This window comes from Anomalospiza imberbis, chromosome 3, assembly GCF_031753505.1.
Source record: "Anomalospiza imberbis isolate Cuckoo-Finch-1a 21T00152 chromosome 3, ASM3175350v1, whole genome shotgun sequence".
NCBI lineage: Eukaryota > Metazoa > Chordata > Aves > Passeriformes > Viduidae > Anomalospiza > Anomalospiza imberbis.
This window is the reverse complement of record NC_089683.1, coordinates 12292848-12319990: the sequence shown is the minus strand read 5'-3', so window position 1 is coordinate 12319990 and position 27143 is coordinate 12292848. Positions and strand designations below refer to the sequence as shown.

General features: G+C 36.6%; 1 protein-coding gene across 6 annotated transcripts; it reads right to left on the bottom strand.

Annotated features, from left to right (window-relative positions):
• Positions 1-4444: 4444 nt before the first annotated feature.
• Positions 4445-26797, bottom strand: CYRIA (CYFIP related Rac1 interactor A). Of its 6 annotated transcripts, none has more exons than XM_068183423.1 (11): positions 25889-26797; positions 23734-23813; positions 16064-16185; positions 15065-15170; positions 13908-14044; positions 13746-13823; positions 13354-13470; positions 13180-13259; positions 11550-11676; positions 7729-7850; positions 4445-6602 (listed from the first exon to the last, which is right to left on the bottom strand). In XM_068183423.1, exons 1-11 carry the CDS (start codon positions 25891-25893, stop codon positions 6539-6541), a joined length of 1038 nt encoding a protein of 345 aa, XP_068039524.1. In that variant the 5' UTR covers positions 25894-26797; the 3' UTR covers positions 4445-6538. The 6 variants fall into 6 exon arrangements, 5 of the variants coding, with proteins under 5 accessions (XP_068039524.1, XP_068039523.1, XP_068039526.1 ...); XM_068183422.1 differs by lacking the exon at positions 23734-23813 and adding an exon at positions 23999-24078 and having other exon boundaries at positions 25889-26779; XM_068183425.1 differs by having other exon boundaries at positions 7729-7799; positions 25889-26724.
• Between the last annotated feature and the right edge of the window lie 346 nt (positions 26798-27143).

The window sequence follows — 27143 nt, the reverse complement described above, 5'->3', positions numbered from 1 at the left end:
GACACTGCTATGTCTAGAATGCTTTCATTTTTATGCTTCTTGATCCATAAGTCAATAGAAGATGTCCCAGAATTCTTCCAGCAGAAGTTTCCAATACAATTGTGATACAATTGAATGAAAGCCCCAGGAGAACTGAACTCTTCACATACACGCAAAACCCCAGGCTGACTTTGGCAAGGCCAAATCTCTGCTGCTTCCTGGGCCTTTTGTTTCATGTGGTAATGTTCCCACTGGTACCTGGCATGAAAATAATCTGAATTAAATTGAAGCCTGTGCCTTTCAAAGCTAAAACTCACAATGTTTGCTTGTTAGACTGGCTAATTTTTATTAAGTATGGCATTTCAAATTGTACTTGGGGTCAAAGACAAATGACTTTTTTTTTTTTTTCTTCTAATTTGATCAGTATGAAAGAACTGAGGAATCTCTAACTTCTCAACATGAACAGTAATCAGTGTTTTGGGCACCTGTGTCAAACTCTAACAAAATTGTTGTCTTTTCTTAGCTCAGTTACACTGCACCTTTTGATTTAAACAACTCACATACTCAGGCAATAAGTATAACAGTAAACCCTCAGTTTCTATTTGAAAAAAACAAAACACAAAATACTGTTACTTGTTTGAAAAATAATCTTGTCTCAGAAGTAATATTTTTCAATAAAATGATTTAAAGTAATTTTCCTGTAGCCTGCATTTATTTTTGCCAATTCTATTTAACCTAAACTTGTATAATTTTAAACTCTGGACAATTATATAGCAAATGACAAGAATAAAGAAAAAATAAAGGTCTTATCTGTGTATCTAAATTAATTACAGTTGTGCATTATATAATCAGAACAGCAGGTCTCAATGTGAATCTGAAACCACTGAACAAAAGGAATCTTAAGCTTCAAATTTAATAAAGCAAATGCCAATCTGACAGGCTGTGTAAAACAAATGTGGCATTCACTCTGTAGTTTCAAAACACAGCTGCAAACACAGCAGCTAAGTCAGTGGTTACAAAAAATCTCTCATTGTATAAGTGTTATAGATATTACTATGAATGTATACCTGAATGTGGGGAATTCAAAATTAATCAGAACAAATATGTTCATTTAATCTGATATACAACAAAAATCTCCACAAAATCCTTTAATTAGATTAGCTATATACCACAGCTTTTCTTTCCCCAAACTAAAAACTTCTCTAGGGATGTAATACCTGCCTAAGTCTTATATTGATATATTCAGTATCTCAGCAACTAGAATCACATTTACCTGTTCAGTAAGTTCATCTAAGAAACCTAATTCACCTCCCCTGTAAGGCATCTTATTTGGGAAGGTTTCTATTAAAGAGCCTTTGAGCTCTGATGCTGTACATTATTTAAGCCTGAATTTAATAGTCAAAGTGCCTGTAGCTAAACACAGCCTTGTATGCAATACAAAAAAAAAATGCCCAAACAAAACCAAAACCAAATAAAAAGAAACCAAAACCAAAACAATATCCACCTTACATGAAATGGATCCTCACAGGATGAGAATTATCATAAGCTGTAATAGCACTTTTGATTCAAGCCACATACAAAACAAATATTCTAACCTTCAAGTTATGGGAGCAATTTTAAAATGTCAAGAGGTATGTCAAGTTCTTAATACCCAAGTCTACATATTTAATTGTCAACAGCCAAAATACCCAAGAGAAGAGAGTTATATTAATTCTATTATTATATTAATTCCAGCTTGATCCCAAATTAACATGTGTTGGAAAATAATGTTTCTTCCTCTTAAACTAGGGAACAGTGCTTGGTTGGCATGTATTTTAACTATATACTTATTTTCTAGAACACCTACTACATTGTTCATTTTAGCTTTATTTTCAAAGCAGTCAAGCACAGGAGATCTCTGCAAGACTATCATGTTACACCATTGATCCTCACAAGGAGAAGACTCAATTTGCTCAGTAATAAGCAACCTGGGTCAAAGGCCATGACTGAGAAAAGACAAAGGGCATTGTTTATGCCCATGTCAATCAGAAACAGCTCTACTGAAGTCCATTGAGTTATATTTGACTCAAATCCATATGAAAAACTTCTGTGTTTGCTGAATCTGGATTATGTGGCAGCCAGGAATTCACATTTATTAGTCTGTAGCAGGAAACATTACAGACTGCTGCATTAAAATACTAGTTTGCTATACTGGCTTTTTAACCAAAACTGGGTTTTACTCTCTTATTGGCAATTCAAATTCACGTCACTGCGTCAGCCTGCTCACTTGCACTTCTTTACCTAGTGTGCTTCACAGTACCAAGTAACAGATTCTGTAATTTTGGATAAGAGAATTTATCTGAGGCAAGGAAACAATAATTAGTGTCCTACACTTTAAGGAACCAAAACTCTATCTCTTCCAACTATCTGTAACTACAAGCAAACTTCTGGATATGCAAGATTTTGTATTTCTTGACTTTTGATGTTCACAGAACACTTCTAACAGTTCAAAAACATTAAAAGCGTGTTTCTGACTACACAGTCACGAGATGATTTATGAAAAAGACTTGGGAATTTTAATTTAGCTTGTTCAGGGATCTGGTTGGGAATATTGCATGGAATACAACCCCAGAGACATTTGTCCAGAAGAGCTGGCTTACTTTCAAGGACCACCTCCTCCAAGCTCAAGCAAGGTCCTTCCTGACAAGCATGAAACCAAGCAAAGATGGCGTGGTTGGACTTAGGAAAGCCAAGGCCCTTCTGAAATGAAATTTGGTGAAGGACACGAAGGTCAATAACAAAGGGATTCTACAGGTATATTAGCAGCAACAGGAAAGCTACAGAAAATGTCTGCCTGCTGCTAAATGGGCTATGGGACCTGTGACAAAGAATACAGAAAAGATCAAGGAATTCAGTGTCCACTTTACCTCAGTCTTTTAATGGTATGATTTGCCTTCAGGAATCCCAGGCCTCTGAAACCAGAAAGTCTGGAGCAAGAAAGACTTTAGGCAGATCAGGGTGGGAACACTAAAACAAGTCAGACCAACACAATCAGTAGGACCTGATGGGATGCACCATAATGTGGAGTGAGCTGGCTGATGTCTTGTTTATCTTGACTTTAGCAAGGCTTCTGGCACTGCAACTTCCTCATAGGCAAACTGGTGAACTCTGGATGGGATAAACTGGCAGTGGGGTGTACCGAGAACTGGCTGCACTCTAAGCTCAAAGGGGATGTCATCAGCAGCACAAAATGCATCTTGACAGACACTAGTGGTGTTCCCCTGTGGTTGGTACTGGGATCAATACTATTTAACACCTTCATAAATGACCCAGACGGTGGGGCAGAATGACCCTCAGGAATTTTGCAGCTGATACAAGACTGGGAGGAGCTGTTGACACACCAGATGGTTGTGCTGCCATTCAGAGGGACCTTGACAGGCTGAGAAATGGACATCTGTACTGCTTTGGTTCAGATGAGCCATGAAAACGTAATGCTCCATTTCCCAAATGGGAATCTACTGAACTGGCACCGGACAGATCATTTCATATGAAGAATTTATGTCCGACATTGTTTAATTCAGAATAAATCTAAGAATGCAAGCAATTTCATTCATTTATGTCTTACTTCCAGTTCAGATTTAGCTGAAATACAACAGAGAAAGCAAGACAGAGAGGGCTTCTTGCTGGTTTGTAAATTTTAGTAGACATGGAAATGTAAGACAATTTATCTGAGTGATGTGGTCTACCAGAGACCAGTAAATGCAATTTCAGAAGCTACCTTTCATGACAGCCATTCAGTAGCAGCAGAAAGCTCAGAAGTCATAAATTATGTTTCAAACACATTCTATTGTTCAAAGTGACAAATCTTAGTCTTTCCAATTCATACAACCCTAAAATAGTATTTTCTTCCACCACAAAACTAGCAAAATTTTTAGGGCTCTTCTAAATCAAACTATTCACATACATTTATGAGCATTCTGAAGTACTATCATTATGAGGCTTAAATATTTATCATACCACAAACATGTACTCTTACATAACAATGAGACAAAATAAGCAGCATTGACAAAATGGAGATCAATAACTTTGACCATTAATCTATATAGATCTTCTTCCAAAAGCTATTCATTTGAATTTATCTTACAATTAAATGAATAATCCTCTGGTAACCTTATTGATTATAAACACAACCTGAGATGGCCCCTGTAGGCCAGGATGACTAATGTGAAGATATAAAAGTCAGAGAAGGGATTCATGCCCTCAGCAGTATCAACAATTCCCCTTGGCCATGATGACAAACAAGTACTAATATATGTCAGAAAAACACAAGATTTTTTAAGTGATGTGAAGTTATACTGTTGTAGCACACAAGTGAAACAAGTGCTTTTAAGACACATAAAAGTGAACCTACTATATGATCCAAAACTTTAAATGAGGTATTTCTCAACCTGTTTATGTTGTCACTAAATATAGGAAGTCCCAAAGCTTACTGTACCAAATTTTTTATTATTTCAAACAAACTTCTGTACAAAAACATCAAAGCAGGCCAAGAAATCCCGCGACTTCACAAACAGCACATGACAACTCACAGAATGCTTTAAGGTTTACATTTTTATTATACAAGTGACAAATAGTTTTTCTCTGGGGTATTTAAAGATAAGACTTCATTGTTTGACAAAAAATTGCAGGTAAGCATATATTAACTTCAGTTACCAAACTCAACAGAATGGCCTGACATCCACCTACTTTATCTAACTGGAAGTAACTATGAACAAAGCAGGATTTTCCCTAACATACCTTTTTAAATGTCCCCCCATTAAAAATGGAGCCTGTAAACAGTGGATTTGCTACTGTGAAAAAAGTTTGGCCATTGCTTTCAGAAAAAGAAAAAGATCTAATGTGAGTGAGTTCTAACTCTCTCCCCAACAACATAGCAACTGGCTGGTGCACCTGCAGGGGTGTGACATGAATGCTGGAGATGTGGTGCTGTCCAGTATCAGGACATGCATGACATTGGCACCTGTGGGTTCTCATCAGGTCTGAGAAACCTCACAGGGGTTGCTTTGCTCAGAAATAAGCTCTCAAATTAATCCCTACTCCAGAAAACTTTTGACATTAATACTGTTTAAGGACTGAGTTCAATGACACAGTTTGTCACAGTGCAGCCAAGTTCCAGCAGACCAAATGCATCTTCAAAGTCTTAAGGTAATGTTTTCAGAAGAGATGTGCATGAAAATTCCAGTGAAAGCACACAAACCCTGATTATCTATATGCGGATAAGCAAATACAAATCTGTATCTGTGCACAAGTACTGGAGTTTCCACACATACATGCAAGCAAAGTACACAAAACCAAACACATTTTCAGAACGTGACCTCTGCAAGAATATGTACAGCAACTGCAGACCACCCAGTAGACACATATAAGAGAGCATGAGCACTTTGCTACTTTTGGCAAAGTATTTCTATTCCATTGACTGGAAAATTTACCATAAAGGAAGAACAAACAACTCAGCAAGGAACTTAACTTCTTGAAGTATCAATGACATTTCAAAAGCCAGTGAAGAGCAGTCAGCTGATAAATATTTCTGTGTTGACTCTGACTCATCTAATGAATAACACTACTAGGAATTTAATGGAGTTCCTAAGAACAGATCAGCTCTTCATTTTAAACCATTCCTAGTCTGATGCAGCCGGTTTGACACCAGGGAAGTTTGCTACAGAAGAGTGTATTAGTTTAGATCAGCCAAAAAATTACTGGATAGAGCTGTCTGGTAGTTAATGTTCATTGTGATAAATTTACACTGACAAACCGTTTCCAGTTAAGTCAAGGCATTAGTATTTTCCCTTTCCTTTCTAAATCTAATAAAATTATACAGAGTTTTCAAAATCTATCAATGATTTTTAAGCATATTTTCTGTTTATTTATACTGCATCTGAAAAAGGATATTAATTTCCTCAGTTGTTGAAAGGTAGGGGTTATACTTAATTAAAAAGGTAAAAATTACCTGTTTGAAATACATTTTTGGATGCCAGACAGCACATAATCCATAAAATTAGGTGGATCTCCACTTATTACAGGAAAGACAATGCATTTTATGAGTGATGAACATTCAGGTATTCTCCTATTCATACTAGTTTGACAAGATCCTAAAACTGACCAAAAGACTGTGCACATGTTCTTCAAAACATACCAAATTAATTTTGCTTTCTCTTATATTAACTTTCTTTTTCTTTAAAGTTTCTTTTCTGTGGTACCTTTGACATTTCAGTTTGATTTCCATTTTGTCTTCACTACTACTTCTCTGATAGAGAAGGTGTTTAAGGATTAAAATGCACAGATAAACTGTCTTAACAGAAGTATCTAAGTAAAAAAGTATTTTAAAAGTCAAAGATAAAGGCTAGAATAAAAACTTAGGTTGCACTATATAAAGTCAGTCAGATTATGAATAGATTCATATATTTTAGCAATGTGAAGAAAATGGTTATGTAAATACACACAAGTATTAACATCAAACTGTATTAAATTATGTAAACATACACATCTGTGATCAATACAAACATCTACTTGTCTGTGGACACTACTGCAGCATAGCTCGAATTTGTTTTGAAGTAGATTCATCATTCAGGTGTTTTGTAGTGAACCTAGAAATTACAAGTTAAAACAATAATTTATAAAATGAACAGAGAAAAAGTCTGAACATTTGAGCATGTTTTTGAAATCAGCACAGTTCAGTTACACAAAGGAGGAATTTACATGTTCCTCTACTGATCACTGGAATTTAACTGGAAAAATCTGGTGCTCTTTATCTTCTAAATATCCTATGCAATAAATTATTCCCTGCTAAAAGGTGGAGAACTGTAGCTAAATCCTGTTCGGTATCTGCCTATGACATTGTCATAATCTTGGGTCAAAATTATCTCTCATTTTTTCTAGTTAAAAGCCTCAAAATAAGCAAAATCATGAAAAGACATAAGAAATACGGTAAATACTAAAATCACTTAGGAATCTAGACTGAATTTTGGCATAATCTATGACTTTAAGCAGTTTTCTTAAATATTCTGAGAGGACTGAAGAGCTTTAGTGTGTTTTTTTCCATTTAAACTGAAGCATTCTCCACTATTTATGCTAATAGGGAGACTGATTATAACATAAGCTTGAAACACACTTGATACCTGTAGATTTAACTCTACGTCAACTTTAATTCAAAAGACATGATAAGCAAATGTGGAAGTGCAGTTCTCGCTCTATTCAAGCATTCAACAGCTAAAGAACTCAAAATAGCACTGAAAAACTTGGGTTTGACAACTAACAACATTCTCAGCTTCAGAGAAGCGTCAGACCCCTGTGTGTCTTCCTTCCCAAGACAGCATCATAAACAGGATTGGGATTTAGGATGCTGTTTTCTTGAAGCTGTATAATTTTGCAAGATTAAAAGAAAAAAAAAAGTCTTACTAGGATGGAAAGGGAGAAGGGAAGTACTTAAGAGTTTGAGAAATAGAAATTCGACATTTCATTTCTAAAATGTTCTAGATGCTGGAGTATTTCATATAGCAAATATTAGCTAGGATATACTGTTTACAATATTAACAGTTATTGTTCATTCAAATAAAATTAAATGGGAAGAAATTAGTATTAAAAACCCCAGGTGACAAAGGCAAACTTGAGAGGATCATCTTATTAAATCAATCTTCTAAAGTGAAGAATCTTAAATATAAAGAGATTAGAGAAAAACAAAGGAGGAATTTTCTAAGGCTGAATCCCACATACCTGAGAGCATTCAGAAGTCCTTCCACAGAGTCAGGTGGTTGTTCCTTTAAAACTTTTATGCATCCCTTCATCTGGGAACAGAAGCATGCCACTATTGAACAATGATATATGAATTGCACTAGCTGAAAACAAGGAAAAATTTCACCATATACCGGCAGGTTTCTTTTCTTACTGAGTGTTAATGCTGCTTTATGTGACACAGGAAAAGCAATACAACTTACTGAAAATTATCTCAAAGTTAAAAACTTAACTTTGGAAAAAACATCTACTTTAATAAGTGTTTGTAGAGAGTAAATTATGTATCAAGTGTCTATATTTTAACTTGCACACTGTTTCTTCAATTCCAAGTAAAAAATACAAAAATCAAAATGATCTGATATAAGCTGAAAAAAAGAGATTTTGGGAGTTCTGTGTCATGGCTGTTAACAACTCTAAGAAGAGATGTTTCAACTTTGACTTTTATTTTTATGTTTGCATCCAAGGAAGTAATTTTCAATACTCAGTTTTTAGTTGTAAACCTAATCGGTGACAACTTACGATTTATTTCATAACTAGTGGCTAAAAATTTAACCTAAGAAGTCCACAGTGTTGATTTTAACACCACACTGAACGAACATCTTTGTGGAGACTGTAAAAAACAGGCTGAAACTCTGTCCATATTTACAAAAGGGAAATGAAGCAGGGAGAGCAGTAGAACTCATTTGACTCATTGTACAGAATCCCTAGCTAGTCAATAGAGAGAAACAAGGAATTCTTCTAACCTATTCAGAAGGTATCTTCCCCAGTAGTACTTCTTCCCACTGCTATGAAGACATTGAATCTAGATATTCAGCAATTAGCCTAGATTAATTCCATCTTATTCAAAATGACAGATAAAGACACAACTGAGTCAAGATTTGAATCCTTTAATTTTCCAAGTCACACTGGAGTGCTAAATCTACATGTTAGAATTTTCTTTGCAGCTGAAGAGCACCTCTGCTTTGTTAAGGAAGCAGAAGATGAAACAATTTAAGTCAAGGTCCATTTATGTGCCATCAAAAATTAGTCAGAAAATGTAGCTCAGCATCCTCGACAGGAAGCAGCCCAACAAACACTGCTCACTGCTCAGCTGGCTCATTTCTACCTGAAAAATGTAACTAGCTTTGTAAATAACAGATCAGATGAGATTCTCAGGCTAGCACCATGTATTTTGAAGTGACATGGTTATTCTTCCTTAATTAGAGAAACTCAAGTCTATGTACACATCACTCAGTACAGGTTTACATGCCCCAGCAGATATGATCAGACCAGAGCAAGACAAAGGGGATAAAAATTCAAACAATTATTTTTCATTTCTGTTAGAATCAGAATACCTAAAACAAGTAGGATAATGCTGGGGTTTAGGATTCTTCCTTTTGTTTCTTTATCTGGAGAATTTTTCTCCCGTATGTGTTGCTAGGAGACAATAACGACCAGCTACTCAAGAGAGACAAAAGAAGTTGCCACAGCTCAGGGGAGGAGAACAGCTGGCTACTCTCTTTTTACCTGGGGGTTTCTCTGGAAGGGCAGAGACACCACAAGAACTGGGCTGGGAAAAAGGGGTTGGGTGCAGCCCCCAGCTCTCATGTGCTCCCAGCATTCAGAGGGGAGAGAGGCTGCAGTCGCTGTGGGGAGAACTCCTCACCATTGCAGGGTTCCATCTCCTGCTATCTTCTACGGGGAGCAGAGCTCCGCTCGTAAGAGCAGCGGTTGCACTGGGACTTTATTGTAAATATGCCACCTCAGTGATCAAAGGACCCTTCGCCATCTGCTGGGGTGCCTCAGGGCAAACCCCAGGACCCCCAGCCTGCCTCCCCCCTGCCCTGCTCGGAGCCGGGCTGCAGCTGCGCAGCCCCTCCATTCCTCTTCCACGGCTCTGGTTTTTCGGCTGCACTGTAGCCTTGCACCCCCTGCCTGTCGGGACGCCCCGCGGTTCCAGCTACAGCTGCAGAGTTTCTGACACAACTCCTCCACCACCCCGGGATTTTGGCTCCTTCCTGCCGTTCCAGTTTGCTGCTCCCGAGGATCCTGCTAGGGCAGTGGGATCGGCTGCCCCTGGGGGTTTGTAGAGAACGCCTTTTTTCCATCGCTTCCCCTCTCGGCCGAGCCGCCATTGCCAGGCGCTCACTGAGCTCGCGCCACAGCGCCCCCTGCAGCCGCGGGGCAATCACCGCACCTGCGCTGCCCGCCGGGAGCCAGCAGCGCCCCTGCCGGCCGTGCCCGGAACTGCACCAGGGGGAAAGCGCTCGGAGAGCAGGAGCACACTGTTTATTGGCTTTTCTGGGGATTTTTCTTCTGTTTGTTTTTGCTGCCATTGTTGTCGTTTGTTTGCCTTGTTATACACATACATACTAGTAAAGAACTGTTATTCCATTTACCATATCTTTGCCTTGCACTTAATTTCAAGGTACTAATATTTCAGAAGCAGTGGGTCATAATTTCCATTCGAAGGGAGGTTCCCTCCTTCTTTGGCAGACATCTGTCTTTCAAACCAAGACAGATGCCTAAGCTAGGAGACTGTCATTAATAGCTTAAAATACAGCCTCCAGTCTTGAAAGAGTGAGGAAATGGTAATATATTCCACTGTCCCTGAAATTCTCTTGAAATAGCTTGAATGGCTGAAGTGAATAGTTTGGAGAAAAGAATTGTTTACCACAGCAAAACAAACTCATCATCTGAAACATTACGAGATTTTTTTTTGAATTACAAAACATTCACTCAGCTAATTATGCAAATCAATATTTGAGACCATGTACTTGTTTTTTAAAACTGAGTTGTACATCTTCTGCCTCCCATTTACACCTGCCTAACTTTCCTGTTAAGTTACAGGGCTTTAGGATAAATATGAGAAACAAAGTACACACAATGTACATTTGGTCCTATCAGAATTTCTTTTGTGCTGCCTCTGTAGGCAAGAGACTGAATCAGCATTCAAGACATCTGCATTCAAGTCCCAGGCTCTATCTGCTTCATGACCTTGAGCAAATCTATTCACTTCTGTGACAAATCTTTCTCTCTGTAGACAGTCAAAGAAGAGATGTGGCAAAATTCTGGTATCCACAGATGCAAAATGCTAAGGAAGACCCAGTGTCATGGAGGGCAATAATATATGCTTTTTTCCTTCTCTTTTGAAGAAGTCTCTCTTGTAAAGGGAAAGACTTTGTATCTTTTTTCATTATTATCAGCTTATTTCTGCTGAAAGAAGTGGTGTGTGAGATTTAGGTTTGTAAAAACATGTAGGAAAGACAAGAATATTCTTTTCATGTGTGCTTGCAATTTCTCAAATGGAAAATTAAGATTGATTTCTCTGTGATTGGCCATGCCAAAGATAAAACTGAAGGGTCATTATCGACATTACAACAGTAACATTTCAGTTCTGTTACTTCAGATCTCAAGACAAAGCAGAGACAACATTGAACATCTACTTATTTACAAGAGAACTACGGCCAAAGATGAGCACTTCAGCATTGATACATTACATGATTTAAAAAAAAATTATGAACACAGAACATATTCCAGGCTGGGTGTAATATAAAATTATTTTAGCCTAACTATACAGTTGGCACAAAAGCAGAGGTAACTAAGAAAAATTATTATCTGTGTCTGGAAGAAAATAAAAAGGCTGGTTCTTATATTATTTTCAAAAAAACCTGAAGTATTAAAGAGCACAGGTGAAGACAAATTCTAAATTGCCATTCAAAAGCAATTAAAATTATTTATACCAAGCCATAAGCTTGTGCTGAAAAAGAGTTGCAGACTAGTACTCTCAAACCTACAGAGTATTAAAGAAAGGCTTCTCTTACATCAATCTTTGATGTCTTTGAGAAAGCTCCCACAGGATGAACGTGATCGTACAGAATAATAACTCCCACCATTACTCGCATGCAGAACATAAGGGTCTCTTCACTGGTGAATCTACTCCTGTACTCTCTGGAAAACAGAACAAAAGAAATAAACATTCTAGACCTTTTACTAGACAATTTTAAAAACTAGACTGAGAGAGTGTGAAATCTGAACCAAAAGAATATTTTAAGGTTGCAGATGCACGTTACTAAGTATTTGAATATCTGTGAATTCTGTAAGCCTGTGCCAATTTACAAGAATGGTTAGAGAGCACACAGATGTAAACCTCTCGTCATACCCATGCAGAGCTGAGATCCTCAAAATGTATGTGATGATGGCTTCATAGAAAACTTAATGAAATTTGATGGAGACTGATCTGAAACACTTCAGTTTAACGTCAGAAACACCACATGCTGGGACCTCCAAGGAAAGCTACTGTTTTGGCTTGAATTCCTACTTTGGAATAGTTCAGTAGGATCTAAGTTCAGCAGCTGGGAAGTTCAGGGCTTCACCAAGGTGGATTGTAATAGTAATTGTACACTCTGTCTCTCTCTCCCTCTGTGTATTGTAGTACCTCTTAGTCTACAATAACTTTAACTTTTATTCTTCCACAGTATTGTAACATGAACAGACTTAAAGGTTACAGAAATTTTGATGTGAAAATGCTTGATTATCCCACAATTAGAATTAAATATCAGATAATCTTCTAGATGACTCAACTTTTTTCACTGCTTTTCCAAATAATGAGCTGACTTGTAAGGCTACTTTTCACTTACTACTTCTATGATGTCTCAGGATTGTGAGACGAGTCCCACCCCTACAGACACTTCTCCAGAATTTTCATGAACAAACACAAACCTCAGGAATTCTACCCTTTACATGGCTCCATGAACAAATGACTTATAGGCAGAAAGACTACCTTAACTCCATCTTACATGTGTTTTCCAGTCAAAGAGACATCTAACCTAAAATATACTCCACTAAATGCATAGCAAAATAATAATAAAGAACCCCACTGGCTGTTATTATCTACATTAGCAGATATAAACACAATTGTACAGCTGAACACATTTATAGGAATGAAAATTCATACGGCTGATTTTTTTGTATCTAGAATGAGATGGCTGCATCCAAAAAAAGATCTACTTAAATGATCCTTGAAATAGCCCTTGTGTATTTGCTAAAGTACTACCTGGAAGAGCCAAAATCTTGCCCTCTGTGTGCTAATAATTGAGCAGCATGGGCAAGCAGGAGGCAGCAGTCGGCCTTTGGCCCTGGTTAGACAAGACACAGACACTGAAGTCTGTGAGTGCATAAGATTATTACACTCGTATTTTAACCTTTCATTGAAACGCAGGCTGACCATGTAAGCTCTCCCCAACAGAACACTGACTCATGAAAGATAATCATAATGTGGTTAGAACAGGAGGCAAGGCTTTCTAACACCAGGTCATGCTTTTTATACAAAAGAAGTAACAACTTAAGGCAAAGATACAGGAATTCACTTGGAAAAAAAGGTGTTTTCCCTGGTGGCTAATTAAAATATAAGTACTGTCATACAAACCCCCCAAGATTTAAGATTAAACTTACGGTGTTTCCAACATGACTTTACATACACTGGCCATAGTACTTAGACAGTCTGTTGTATTTTCAATTGGTAACGTTTTGTTCTGGAAGGGTAAGAAAAAGGCAGTGTTCAATAAACTATCCTGCAAAATTAAAATCAAGAATGTCTATGTTAGACTTTTCTTCCCCTTTACATACTTCTGATACAAAATGTGTCGTTGCATTACTGAGGGTTTTCAGCATTGGTGTGGCCTCTGCATAGAACAGGGACATCCTATTGGCCATTTCATTGTTCACTTCATTCTCAATGTCTAGCTGATGAAAACAGAAGAAAAAATAGTCAGTAAAGCTCTTTAAAATCTTGCCAGCAGCAAGAAAAAGATGCAGTACATGCTCATATCAGAAAGCAGATTGTTGCTTGAACAGTCCTCTCTAATCACTTCATCCCAACTGCTGATTAACTCTCGGTATGAAAGAGAGAACATGACAGCTACTAAATCAAAAGCAAAAACTTTACCAAAAATGGCATAAATGCATGCTGATAAATAAATACCTCGCTGCGTACAGCACATCAGAGTTTATTTACTTACATGCATGTTGTTTATTCTGTTGCGACTTATTGTCCGCCTGTAATAACTGAAGTCGTTCTGAATCGCTGGGTTTCTCATCTTCCAGGAAGAGAAACAGGAAATAATCAGTTTTGGTTCAAAATACACAGCAACAATCAACATGTATTGAAAGACTTTATTAACCTTAAGTTCATCAAAACGAAGAGTAAAATGTAAGATTTCTGCAAACTCTTTCGCTAGAGCCTGTTCCCGTTCCAGGTGCTGAGTTGGAGTGTAGGGAGGGCATGTCAAGGATTCCAGTAAACTCTGCAGGGCTTTCTCTGAATAAAAATCAAAACCACAAATTGTAGTCAGTCCACACAAAGTTTTAACTACGTATCTAAAAATATTGCATTTGAAGGAAAGAAACCCTCGAAACATGCTGAGCCCTAAACATGCTTTTCCTTACTATTCTGAAGTGAGAAGCATTAATTAGAGACACCTGCCTCTTCAGGCTCTGCCATTTTCTCTCAATTTTGTATCATTGAATTATTTTCCATTTTTGTCACCCTTTATCTGGGATCCTTATCAAAAATTCTAGAGGAGGCATTTTTCTTGCATTCAGATATTCAACACTTTCATCTTCCTCAATTAGCCATCAGCTCAGTATAGAGATTATTCTGGCATCTCTGTTACTAAAAGTGTAGTCTTAGGCACTGATAGCAATATAAATCAGCTTTTGTGTCTGTAATTACTAGTATAACTCAAAAAGTGTAAGACATAGTTAGGAGATGTTGCAGAAGAAACTCCTTGCACTAGGAGCCCTCTCACTTCATACATATATTTGCATCCAGAGTCCTAATTCAAAGAGTAATTACATCACCTTTTGTGTTTGTTGGGATGTAAAGTCAGTGTACAACACATCCAACTCTAGATTTTCAACCTGTGAGAGAGTTTATTGATACACTTTCCCCATTAACACTGCCTTTAAAAAAACTCAAAATATTATTGGCTTGCATTTCTTTTAAAGCTCCAGGGGATCCAAATTACAAAAAATAAATTGCATTAGTCCAACATGGACCAGAGAAGTGCAGAAATGTGGCAGGAAATAGAGAAAAACTTTGTAGTTTTATCATGTTTTTTGCCTGCATGCTATTTAGGTAATATAGACAAACAAACAAACTATGAAATTAAGATTAAAGAGACGGCTTGATAAATGCAACTGCAGTTAAATGTCCATTGATATCAAACAGAAATAATATTAACTCTAAAACTCTTTAAAAGTATGTGGAAAGACAAAACTTCCTCTTTCATTATATATAAAAAAGCCTATAAAACAGAAATACTAAAACAGGGCTCACCTAATCTGAGTGAAAACTCATAAAAGCGCTTTAGCCTTACAACCAGGGGACAGACTGAATTCCATGCTTTTTCTTGCAGCTGAATATCATTGGGATTTTGTATTGCCTGAAATGAAAATATTACTGTAAAGATCTGTGTTAAATAAATAACAAGAAAAAGATGGTTTGGAATTTTCCTGTATTATTTTAAAAAGTATTGTAAAACATAGAAGAATTCTGAGAAATTACATTGCGTATGATTCAAAAAAATACCATGTTTTCCACTTTCCCTCTGCCCCTGTAACATACTGTTTTAAAATCATTCATTACAGTGAACCACTGCCATATGAAATATGTTCTAGCATATTCTTTTGGGAGCAAAACTATTGTAAAAGCATCAGGTAAAACTTTTTGTGTGACTACTGGTTGCAAAAGTAGCCTTTTTTTTTCAGGTTTTAATGCTTTTGAAAACTCCATCATGTTGAGGTTTTTAAGTAAGCAACACCTCACACTAAGAGTATCTACAAATCTGATCACCTGAGAAAAATTCTAAGTTACAGTTCAGAAGTGTACTTCAGGACCAGTTTCAGAGAATAAGATGCCTCTAAAGTGGATGTGAAGTTATAATTTACTGAGGTTCATTATTCCAGTTACAAAATAGAACAACTATCTGTATCATGTATTTCTGACACTTGAGTATTACTTCTTCCATGTCCTCAAATTTGACTTCTGCCATGAGATACATGAAACAAGGTATATGAAATGGTGTTTCTTAAAGTGAAAAATAGTAACTAATTACTAATAGAAAACATGAAAGAATTTCTAACAGCCATCATGTAATGATTTCAAGCTAGAGCTTTATACTGAATGTTATGCATAATCTGCTACGTATTTCATAAATAAATTTTGAGGAGATTTTCACTTGAATTCATAGAATGTGCTTGGACAGAGACCAGAAGCAAGGAACACATTGCGTTTTGCTTGATTTTGCTTCCAAAGAACTGTCATTAACAAACATACATCTCTAATTTCTTGTCCAGCTCCTTTGTAAGCCTGAAGGTCTGCAAGCATGCTTTCTGAGTCCTGTAAAACTGCACTGATCTGGTTCCAGACCTCCCTTTCTCCATCCGTGGGCTGTGCATCTAAGAAAGAGAAAAGCAAAATGCACAAAGTCAAAAGGAAGTTGCAGTACAAATGGCAAGATTACTCATTTCTATTTAACAATACCATATCCAGCTTGAGTATGTGTAACTCCATTCTAAAGTAGTTTTTTTTTTCCAAATATACAATTATACTGCCATTCTGCTAACATCCAAGCTTCTGCTTTTTATAGTAAGGAAGGAAAAACAGCAGTTTTTGTATGCTCTGGCTCATAATGCCTCTTCTCATAATGCAACATTTTAAAGAGCAGCAGTATCATAAAGCAATGTTATTAGAAAATAGGATAATGCATCAGTCCCTCTCTTTCACGAGCTCCATGGCTCAATTACAAAGAATTGCTCACTTTTCTTGCAGCTTGGGGATAAAATCAGGCCTTTCAATGGATGGAGCAGTGGGATATTGCTCCACTTTAACTTTCCTCCAGGCTTCCTTAACCAGGATAATTTATTTCTCCTTTTGTAAAACAGATATAGTACTATTAAAATAAATTTTTCTTATGTATGTCAGGGATCATTCCTACCACTAAAATAAATCCAGCTCTGCCAGTTATCAGTTTTCAGGGTGTGAGTGACCTGTAGACCTTTACTGTTGAGAGAAATGACATTTGAAAGTAGATCAATTTTCCTATTCAAATCTCCTCCTATGGGATTTACACAGCAGTGTGACACCAGGGAGTGATGTTATCCCCAGAACAATGACACATTTGACAAGGTAGAGATCTTCTGTCTTCCTTTGCTTTAAAACATAAAGATGACAGGCACTGACCGAAGACTGGATGACCTACATATGGGATTGCGTCTATATATGAAGGAACAATGACATCTTTACGGAGACACAACTGTTTCTTCCCTTGGATATTTTTAGGTTGTAAAGACAGAATGTTAATTTTTATGAAAGAAAAAATTACCTTGAAGTTGAATCTTAGAACTTAAAGACTATTTGTTTGAATTAAAAGCAGTGAGATAACTTCAGTTCAAAACTCATCAATTAGGATGAGCTACTATATTCATCTCTACATTACTAGACAAGAAATATTAAAAACACTTATTCTATTTAGTAGTCTCAATCTCTTTAAGAAAACTGACAGAGTTTTCTACCCATGTATCAGTATGGGATTAATTTACCCAGTCCCCATTAGAAACAAATAAACTGGTTCACACTGGAGTATATGGAAAACAGGCATTCTCTCCATGTTGTTTCAGGTTGGGATCATTTGTTTAAATGTATGAAGTTAGCGATGGGCCTTGCACAAACAGGACACAAATGTAAATGAGATTTACACGTCTGTAGCTTCAAAGCAACTCATACTTAAAATGCTTCCCATATTCCTATGACACCATGAGTTCCATGACTGGGCACATAATACTGATTGGACTTTCCTTTTGCTCTGGAAGTTTTCCTTTCTCATATTTAAAAAGTGAAAATAAATATAAACTGGGCTTACTTAGTTGGGTTTTACAGCCAAAATATTTCATGTAACTAAAAAATTCCACTATCCTTCAAAAAGTGAGGGAAAGGAGCACCGAAGGGAAAAACTGTCCACAGGAAAATCCCACCTGGGACATGGCTGTTGAACTGACCCATCAGTCACTTTAAATTTACAGTGTTCCAGACTGGTTCTTTCCTCAAGCTGCAAGAAATCTCAGGTACACACTGTAAGGGGTTTGCCATCTTATGATAAACGAGCAAAACAGAAAACTCTTCTGACATTAACGAGGAAAGCAGTGACCCTGAGAAACAGTTACATACAATACAACAACAGAGCAGGGGAAGGTGGAAGTCACATAAAAATCAGTATCTATATTTTATTAGTTAAGATAATGAAAATAACATATCAGTGAATAGTAACACAAAAGAGAATAAATAACTTGTTAGTGCAGTTCATGAATGTAAAATTTGCATGTACATGTCACCTGAAGCATCTTGTTTAACCTTGTTGGTTAACAAGGTACTTCTATGTTAATTTTTACAATTTATTTGCTTTAAAAGTACTAGTGCTAAATGCTATAGACTGCCCAGCACTTTGGGACTTTAAAAAGGCCTTTAGTAACACCCTTTATTGTAAGTCTTTTTCAAAAGTTCCCAATTCATCTTTTGGAAGATGGTTGAAGGAGGAATACTTGAAACTCATCGAGCTTTCTGTAGTATCCCAGCACCTGGAGACAGAGTAGGAGCAAGAGGCAGGTAGGTTTGTGGAAGAGGGAAAGAAAGGGAAGGGAGAGGAAGAGGGCTGCAAAGGCTTCAGAGCAACAGGCTTAGCTTGCACTTGCAGAAGTGGTTTATATTTATGTTGGAAGCATTTAGCTTAAAAAGAAAGATAGGGAGGATGATTCAGGCTTCTTTTTTTTTTTTTTAAAACATGCATTTATTTATGAAATAGAAGTTATGCAAACAGATGTTCTGGTAAGACAATGGCCATTTTTCAAAAGGGATTTTACAACAAGATCCTACCAAAAATGGTCAGCTAAAATGACTGAAATTGATCACTTTGAAAACAATTTAATCTTACTGTCAACAACAATACTAATAATAGCAGCAACAACTAAAAGGAATCGAGACTTCTTCATGACAGATTTTGACTTTTAGAACTGGCTTGCTATTTCAACAAAACAAAAGCTTGTTTCTCTGCTCTGAATTAAATGCCAGTCCTGAACCATGGTGTGGAATCACTGGCTGGCTGTGCTCACCTCTTATCCCCACACCACCAGAGAACCAGCATGTGCTTCAGGAACTTGAGCCCATTTATATATGAAACCACTTCCACTGGCCAACCCACAGTGAATGCAAGCCCTCTCAGTAACAAGTTACCATAATGGCCAGACTCATTGCATATCAAGGCTGAGATTTTAGCAATCAGAGTATTCTGTCTTTAATTAAACAAAATAGAGAATCCTTTCACTTCCCTTTGGACACATGTTTTTAATGTGAAACCTAAACCAAACAACTACATGAATCCTGTATCAAATTAATGCAAGAGTCAGATGAGGCTTGGATCTCCCATATACAGATTCTACCAGCAAAATCTGAATATTTTAGCTCTGGAAAGAAATACACTTCCACTGGCTCCATCAGAAATAACCAGACCATGGTAATTCATCCATCCTATTCATTCACATTTACACATGGCCTATGCCATGTTTTGGATAGAACTTCAGACTTCACAAAGAACAAGAGGAAACCTGGACCCACTACAGCTCATTTGTAGATGCATTAAGAATTTCAGGTGAATGGTGGGGCATGAAACTGGGGTCATCATTATTTTCTTAGCAAAATACTTGTCATTTGTTTCAGAAAACCCTCCTAACAGTGTAAGATATCTACCTCATCCTTCAACAAATGTGCATTAGAAACAAACACAGAAACTTCTAGGTAGGTAAAACATTAGTATTCACAGGATAAGATTAAATATAGAAAGGATGTGATGCCTTTACCAATACCAAATGAAGTACAAAAACACCTCAGTAATTAATTTTAATGAAGAAAGAGCAGTACTATGAAGAGTATTAAGAACAGGACTACAAGAAGCACTTCCAACTCACACACCCTTTCTGAATCTGAAATGCAGACCAAAAGCTGAGAACTTTATTCCACCCTTAGGTGGTTAAGAACATTCCCACTGAGGCTGGTTAGTTCTTCCATTTCAGTGAATGTAGAATCATAAAAATACCATGCCCTTCTGGCCTTCACAGCATAGCAGAAGAAAGTGAGTTAAACAAGAGCTTTCATGGGTTCTGCTTTCAGCTTTTCCTGTCATGCCCATTGCTGAACATGGCAAATAACCTCAGCCAGCAAGTTAGAGAGCAGTACACATATTTAACTGCATAATGCTGAAGTCCTATTTCAGATCTGTCACCATGACAATGATTTTTTTTTTCCATGCCAATCTGGGACAAAATTAAAAGAAAAGCTCAGAAATTAGCAAAGGCATTATAATTACAGCGAGTAATGCACTTTAGAGGGTACCAGAACCTGCTACACTCCATATATTAATGAATCCCCAGTACTTGATAGAAACAGTACCTAATCCAGGCTACACGGGATTTTTTCATTTCATTCGTTCTAAACTAGCTAGAATAAAGTGAAGCTCACAAAATTGTTAATACTAGCTGCAGGCAGGATGCTGTGCCAGGGAGATCAGTGCCCAGCTTCAGCTCTTGGTGGACAGGGAATGGACACACAGCACCTCTCTGACTGAGCTGCAGTTTCTGGCTCAGGGCACTCCACAGCTCGGGAACTGAGTGCAACTCCCACAGGCTGGGTGCAAATTATATCCCCAGCCTTGCTGCCTGTGCAACAAGGGTATTAATTAATGGCCTATTATGTGAAAAGTGGGCAGTTGCTCTGCTGCCAGACACGTTCTAATAATAGACCCTTTTAATCGCGCATGAATAATAACTGAAAATTCCATGAATCTGTCTGGGGATGTGGGGGAATCCTTGAAAATAAGATTCTTGGAGGGGATGAGAGATATTTAACTAGGATCAAGTGAAATCCACCTAGCTAACATTAAAAAAAAAAGAAGGAACCTGCTCACATTAAGGTTAGAAACGTCTTATAAAAAGTATTTGAGGAGAGGATGTGACTGTAGGTGCCACTTAAGGACATCTCTGAATAATCTATAAGCTTTAGTCTTTTAGATTCAAGTTAAATTGTTGAAGTTAAATTGTTGCCACTTTCAAATTTTTCCCAAGAATTCATGTAAAATTATTTGTTTACTTTGCCTGAAAAAGGCAGCAGTGATTTGACAATAGATTTTCTGCAAAAAAGAGCAATTTTAAGATGGTACAGATAGAGCTCAAGTACCCAGAATTAATTTATCTGCAACTAATTTAAATAAGGTCAACATTTAAAGTACCGAACAGTTCTTGAACTGACAAAACTGACAAATCCATTTCAAGAGAATTTCATGTGAAATCCTGAAATCCACACTCTCAAGATTTGCCACTCTCAAGACCTGCCAGGCACTCACTTTTCGTAACATTGTTTTCAAGCTGAGCGCTAAGAAGGAGTTAAGGTAAAGTACATGAGATATAATCAAACCAAGAGGTAGCAGCTTGATTAAAAATACTCCCATCAAGATCCAAGTGTAAAACAGCAAAATGGTGCATTTTCTAATAAGGATGAAATTAATTTTTTAAATTTAAACCTTTCAGTAGACCTTAAAAAGAGTAATCTGGCTGAATGCATTAAGTCCGCAATACCCCTTTGAAGAAAAGGCCCTTCCACCTGCATGGAGAATTCCACCTGCATGGAGAATGTTATTCTTCACACAGACCCAGCATAACTGCCCAACTCTAAAATGAGTACTGGGGAGCAAACAGAACTGCTTTTGCTATATAGCATTATATGAAATTATGAAATTAATGCTGGATTCAAGTTTTTTCCAAGTATGACCATGGAGTTACAAAACTGAGTTTCCAGTTTGAATTGAGAATAATGTTAGGTGTCAAAAAGAATTGCAACTGACAATGTGGACACCATGAAAGTAGGGGAAAAGACATGATGTCAAACGTGTGTTTTTTTTTTGTTGTTTTTTTTTTTTTAGCCAGCTAACGAAAAAGCCCACAGAAACTAAAAAGCGAGATGCTGATGCAAATAATGAATACAGTTAGCTCAGCACACCTGTCACCCTCTGAATGGCAAACTGTAGTGACCATGTTCACGCATGAGCTCGAACTGACAGCTCAGGCCACAGAAAGCCACACGTCCTGACCACACCAGACTCTGACCCATGTCCACTAGCTCAGAGTGTCCTTTTCCACTGTATGATGGCCAATTACAGGAGACCAAAGCACAAAACCATAGTCCTTTAAAATTTTTAGTCACATCCCTTTGAGCCAATACAGATTTTGTGCCACTAAAAACCTCTGGGACTGCATTTTGTGAGAAAAACTTTTAAACTTTCACTTACAAGCATGAAATTCTCTGAAATTTGGAGATGACAGTTTTGTTCTTCTCCAGGTAGGTGTGCCTGACTAGTGTGCCCTAACCACTGGCACCTCCTATGGGAGAGGGTACTTAATTCAGTTCTTGGCCATGTGCTTTTGGAAAGAAAAACAACCTTCACTGCCAAGGCAACAAATTTGGTATTTCCCCCTCTCATCACCACCTCTACCAAGGCTCCCCACTGCCAGAGCACCTGTTTCCTGCCAAGCCTGCAGCCTGGGTCAGGAACACTTTCTTGCCAACAAGGACACAATGGGGCTGATTAAACCTGTAAGCTCAGAGCAGCTGAAAGCTTTCACAATAGCTTGGCAAAGCCACAGAGCACTGCCAAGGCCCTCAAAAGTTTGGTAGAAAAAAATTAAGTGGTGGTTTGGATAGAGGTTTGACATCCAGCACAGTTTTCAAATTATATAGACAGAGAAGAAGGGATAGATAAATGGCTCCTCCTAAACCCAAACTTACCAATTAACCTTTTTTTCATATTTTAAAACTGATTTTTCATAATGAGGTAATTAAGCTCTAGATGAGAAAATTAAGGTATGTGCACAGTTCCAGTCATACATTCTAGCTCTCACCTAAGAATGCATGTTTGAACAATTTAATCAGATTTAAATATGTATTTAAATTACTTTTTGAAGCACTGCTTCCAAATGTACACAGACATACACACTCATGTCAGTTACTTCTTTCAGAAAATAATTCAGAAATAAATTATTAAAGAACAAAATTATTTCAAGATGACAAAATATGTGTCTAATCATCTGAAATGCTCTTTTAAACCATGCTACAAAAGGAAAGTATTTTAAAACCATTAGATTTTCTCAAAACTTTTTGGTTGGCTTTTGGTTTTTTTTTTTTTTTTTTTTTTAGAACAGAGGTATTAAGAGAGAAAACATCACACACTGTTAGTGTTTCAAATAAAACACATTTCACGTATGTAGTGAAGACAGATTAAAACAGTATTAAAGGATTTGGTGACAGTGTCTAGAAGTAGATGCAGGGAAACTGTATTCAGCAAAAGTGAAAACAGCTTTGGCTCAAATAGAGATGTGACAAGAAAACTGGAATAGGAAACACTGTTCTGCAACTGATAACCATGCAATTTAGAGAGATGCAATCAAGCACATACACTTTGACCATTTCACTACTTTTTAGAAACTATAAACCCAGCTAAATCATCACTGGACCAAGCAAAAACAGTTCCACCTCCACTACTTTTTTTTCCTTCAGTTTTTTATATCCAACATGTATTTCCATTCAAGGAAGAATCATAATTTTTTTTAACCCTGATTTGTTAAAGAAAGATGAGGTTGAGTTAATTCATATGTAAGTTTAACAACAGCTCATAAATGTTTTGAATTTAATTCAAGACAGGGTTTTACTTGCATATCTACTTCTCTGCCCTTTTCTCTGCTCAGAATGCAGTAATTTTGTATGGTTTTATAAATATCAGAAAGTAATATTCTACTGTAATTTAATTTGTTTGCAAATCCCTTTTGAATTGCTTTATGATGCATAAGCACATGCAGTTTATTAGGAAATAATAAGCAAAGAAGGCAAGCCAGGCAAGAAGCTTTGCTCACTTTCAAAGTCAAGGAAAAAATTTGGCCCCTGATCAAGCTCTGTGCAAGTGAGAACTTTTAAAAGATTTCCCATTTGGTTCCTGAAAAATAGAAAAGGAAGAGAAAAGGAGTCCTGAGTGAACAAATTATTTTAGAGACAAGGACTTGGACAGATTGGTTGTGCTGGAAAATACACACTGTAAGCAATCAGATTTTAAGTTTTCCTCAGTTTGCTGCTAAGTCAAGGAAAAGATTTTCTCATTGTCTTGTAATTGTTTGAACTTACTTTCAAAATCCAGGAAAAAATGTGGATAGTTTTCAATTTCCCTGGTAAGGACCTTAAGAAGATTACCCATCCCAGCAAACCTAGTAAATGCAACAAAATCATAAACAGTTATACATGTAAACTCAGAATACTACAGCTAAGAGCTTAACACAGTCTGCATCATATATTCAACATTTTGGCAAGTTCTGGACCATGAGAAACATTTTGATGGTCAATTCTGTGACATTTATGCAGAAAAAGGAAGACTTCAGATAAACACAGAAATAATTCTGTTCAACAAATTGGAATTTAAACATCAGGATAACATCCCAGTGTATAAACAGATATTTATGAATTTATTCACTTAGCAAGAGAAATAAACTCAGAGCTATATCTCTATTTGTTAATTCTCTAAATTGCTGGACTCCAGATTACTTAATACCATTTCCAAATAAAAATTGACATCTTAGTACTTGTATTAGCTCTTTAGCAAAAATCCATGTAATTTTAAGAAAATAACTCAGTATATGGGAAAAAAAATCTAGTTGTTTCTAGTCAGTAAGATTTATAATAAGATTCTATAAAATTCTATTAGAAAGGACAGCTAAAAAGCTTTTTAGCTTTTAGAAGTGTATATATGCATTAAAAAAAAAGAGAGTAAAAAGGGGAGGTATGAACACTATTTTTAAACTGTTATTCCTATATTTTATCATCTTGGAATTTTTTGCATTTCAAGTTACAAACAACTTCCAAAAGGAGAAGTGACCAGTTCTCATAAAAGCAAGTCTCTATGGAAGATAAAAAGGAACAAGATTTGAAAAAAGGCTTTTTGCCAGTATAGCCTTTAGGAAGGTAAGTTATTCTACTACTGTGTAGAAGTAGAGCTTTCTTGGTCAAACTTAAAACTTTTTCTCTGTAGACAGAAAAGTTAAACCATGAAAAGCACATATCAGGATAAAGAGATCTGCCTGGAGGGTTGTAGAAAAATGTAATTTTAGATTTAAAACACAGATTGAAAACTGATTTTTGCCTCAAAGAGAAATATTCTCATTACTCTAAACCACGGCTCTTGGGGATCACATCTGATGTTCATCTGTGATTCAGTTTAACTCTTTTCCCACTTAAGAAATCAGACCACAAAAAATTATTCTAAGCATGTACATGGCCGATACTACACGAGGAGACAAAGCTTTTTCCAAGTTTTCCCACAAGCATTACAGTAGGAAAAGTATCATCAACCCTAATTTCTATGTGCATATAAAGGATGTATTTCTACATCAGGAAAACCTAGGAAAGTAATGTGAGGCTTGCAGATTTCAAAGTAGGCACAGCCACATCATAAAATGATATAAATTTAATCAATAGTCTGTTCAGAACATGCAGTTTCATGTAAGCAAGGCTTTTGTTAAATAAATGGCTTTGTTTTGCATTAAATACTTCTTCAAAGTTTTCTCTCCAGAACAAATCCAGTGAGCAGACTGTCAAGCCCTTTGTAATTAGCAACATCTTGCATATACAAAATTGAAACAAAAAGAAACATTTTCCATTATTCATAAAGTTATATTCATTACATGCAGGAAAAATATTTACATTTTTACTTTCAGAACAAGATCAGCACCTTATAAACTGAGTTTGACTTTCTGATTAGCCTAGAAAGGGGAAAACATGCAAACAGAGCAAAATAGATTTTACACAGTGTTAAAACTTATATCTTCAATAATTTAATATTTTCATCACACTGGTATAATACATTTTATCATCATCAGCTAGGAGAAACACGATAAAGTATACACACTTATTTTCCTTTTCATAACCTTGAAAAAAAAATTACATTATGTAATACTATAACAATCGACATGACTGACTCAGCTTGTATTCTTCACTTTCAACTCTTTTTAAGCCATATCTTACCTCATCGCCTTCAATCTTCAGAGAGTACCCAAGCATTTCTTCTGCTGCCAAAGCTTGCACTGCATCCAGAACTGGTTTAGCTGATAGCATGCTTCGAACAGCGAGGAACCCTTTGTGCCAAAAACCTGAGGATACGCTCCCTCATTTGCATTGAGTCGCTTGAGGTCATGTGCCCAAGCTCTGCCTCTGATCCTTCTTAAACAAGTACAGCACATCTCGGCTTGGGAGATTTCTCAGTATTTTTCCTGAACTTTTGTTACATTTCCTAGCTTGTTTTTCACTTTATTCCCTCTCCTTCAATCCCTGTGTAGAACCTGATCCAGCTATTCAGGTCATCAGTATGAAACAGAAGCCTACCACAAACTTATATACACACATGTTCGTGCAGGTGGCATTTTCCAATGATACTGGAGGCTCTGGTTTGACACCAACTATTTTCAAAGCACATCAACCCCAAAAATAGTCATATTCAACATCAACATCCAGAAAATATGGTTCAGGCAGCTGCTAAACATGTTTTAATTATTTTTAATTTAATTTCTTTACTGTATCCTAAAAAACAAAACTAAAAGCAACATCTGGTTCCATTAAACTTTCACTTTCAAGTGTAATTCATCATTCAACACTAAATTTTAGTTTCAAATTAAAAGGCCAAACTTAAAGGAAGTGCTAATAAATGCAAATCTTTGCCTCAAACTGAATTATTTTATTCTGCATAGCCTGCTGCTTCCCAGTACTTGGCTCTTTCAAACTGTCTTTCCTCAAAAACTCTCATAACATATTCCAAACCTCAGGAACTGAAAGTCACCTCCAGGATAATTTTAATGAGATTTCAAAGTAACTAATGGCACACATTCTGAGCAGGTCTATACATATATACTGTGATTGCAAGAGAAATGCAAATAACAGCTGATGTACAGAAGCAAGTCATGAAAGTTTAACATAGGAGCATAAAAGTCAATTTCATTAAACCGGAAAGCATTTTATTTTACTTACTGTAAAATCAGTTTAAATGTTGAACTGAGACTCAATGCATATATAAAAATATTGCTGATGCTGCACCACTAAATACTAGCAGCTTCTCCTTAGTGTCTAAATCCCTTAAAATTCCAATTTGTAACTATGCTTTAAAAATTATGACACATTGACGATGTCTGCATTTTTCCTTATTGTTTTCCAAACCATTAAAGCTTACCCTAAGATATTACATATTCATATAAAAAATAGTTTTTAAGCTATTGTTAACATTTAAAAG

Coding starts and splice junctions, on each gene's coding strand:
- CYRIA (XM_068183423.1), bottom strand. Junction 15,171..16,063: donor CTGGACAAGAAATTAGAGAT/GTATGTTTGTTA, acceptor TTTTCATTTCAG/GCAATACAAAATCCCAATGA. Junction 11,677..13,179: donor AAAGTCATGTTGGAAACACC/GTAAGTTTAATC, acceptor TCTGTTTTCCAG/AGAGTACAGGAGTAGATTCA.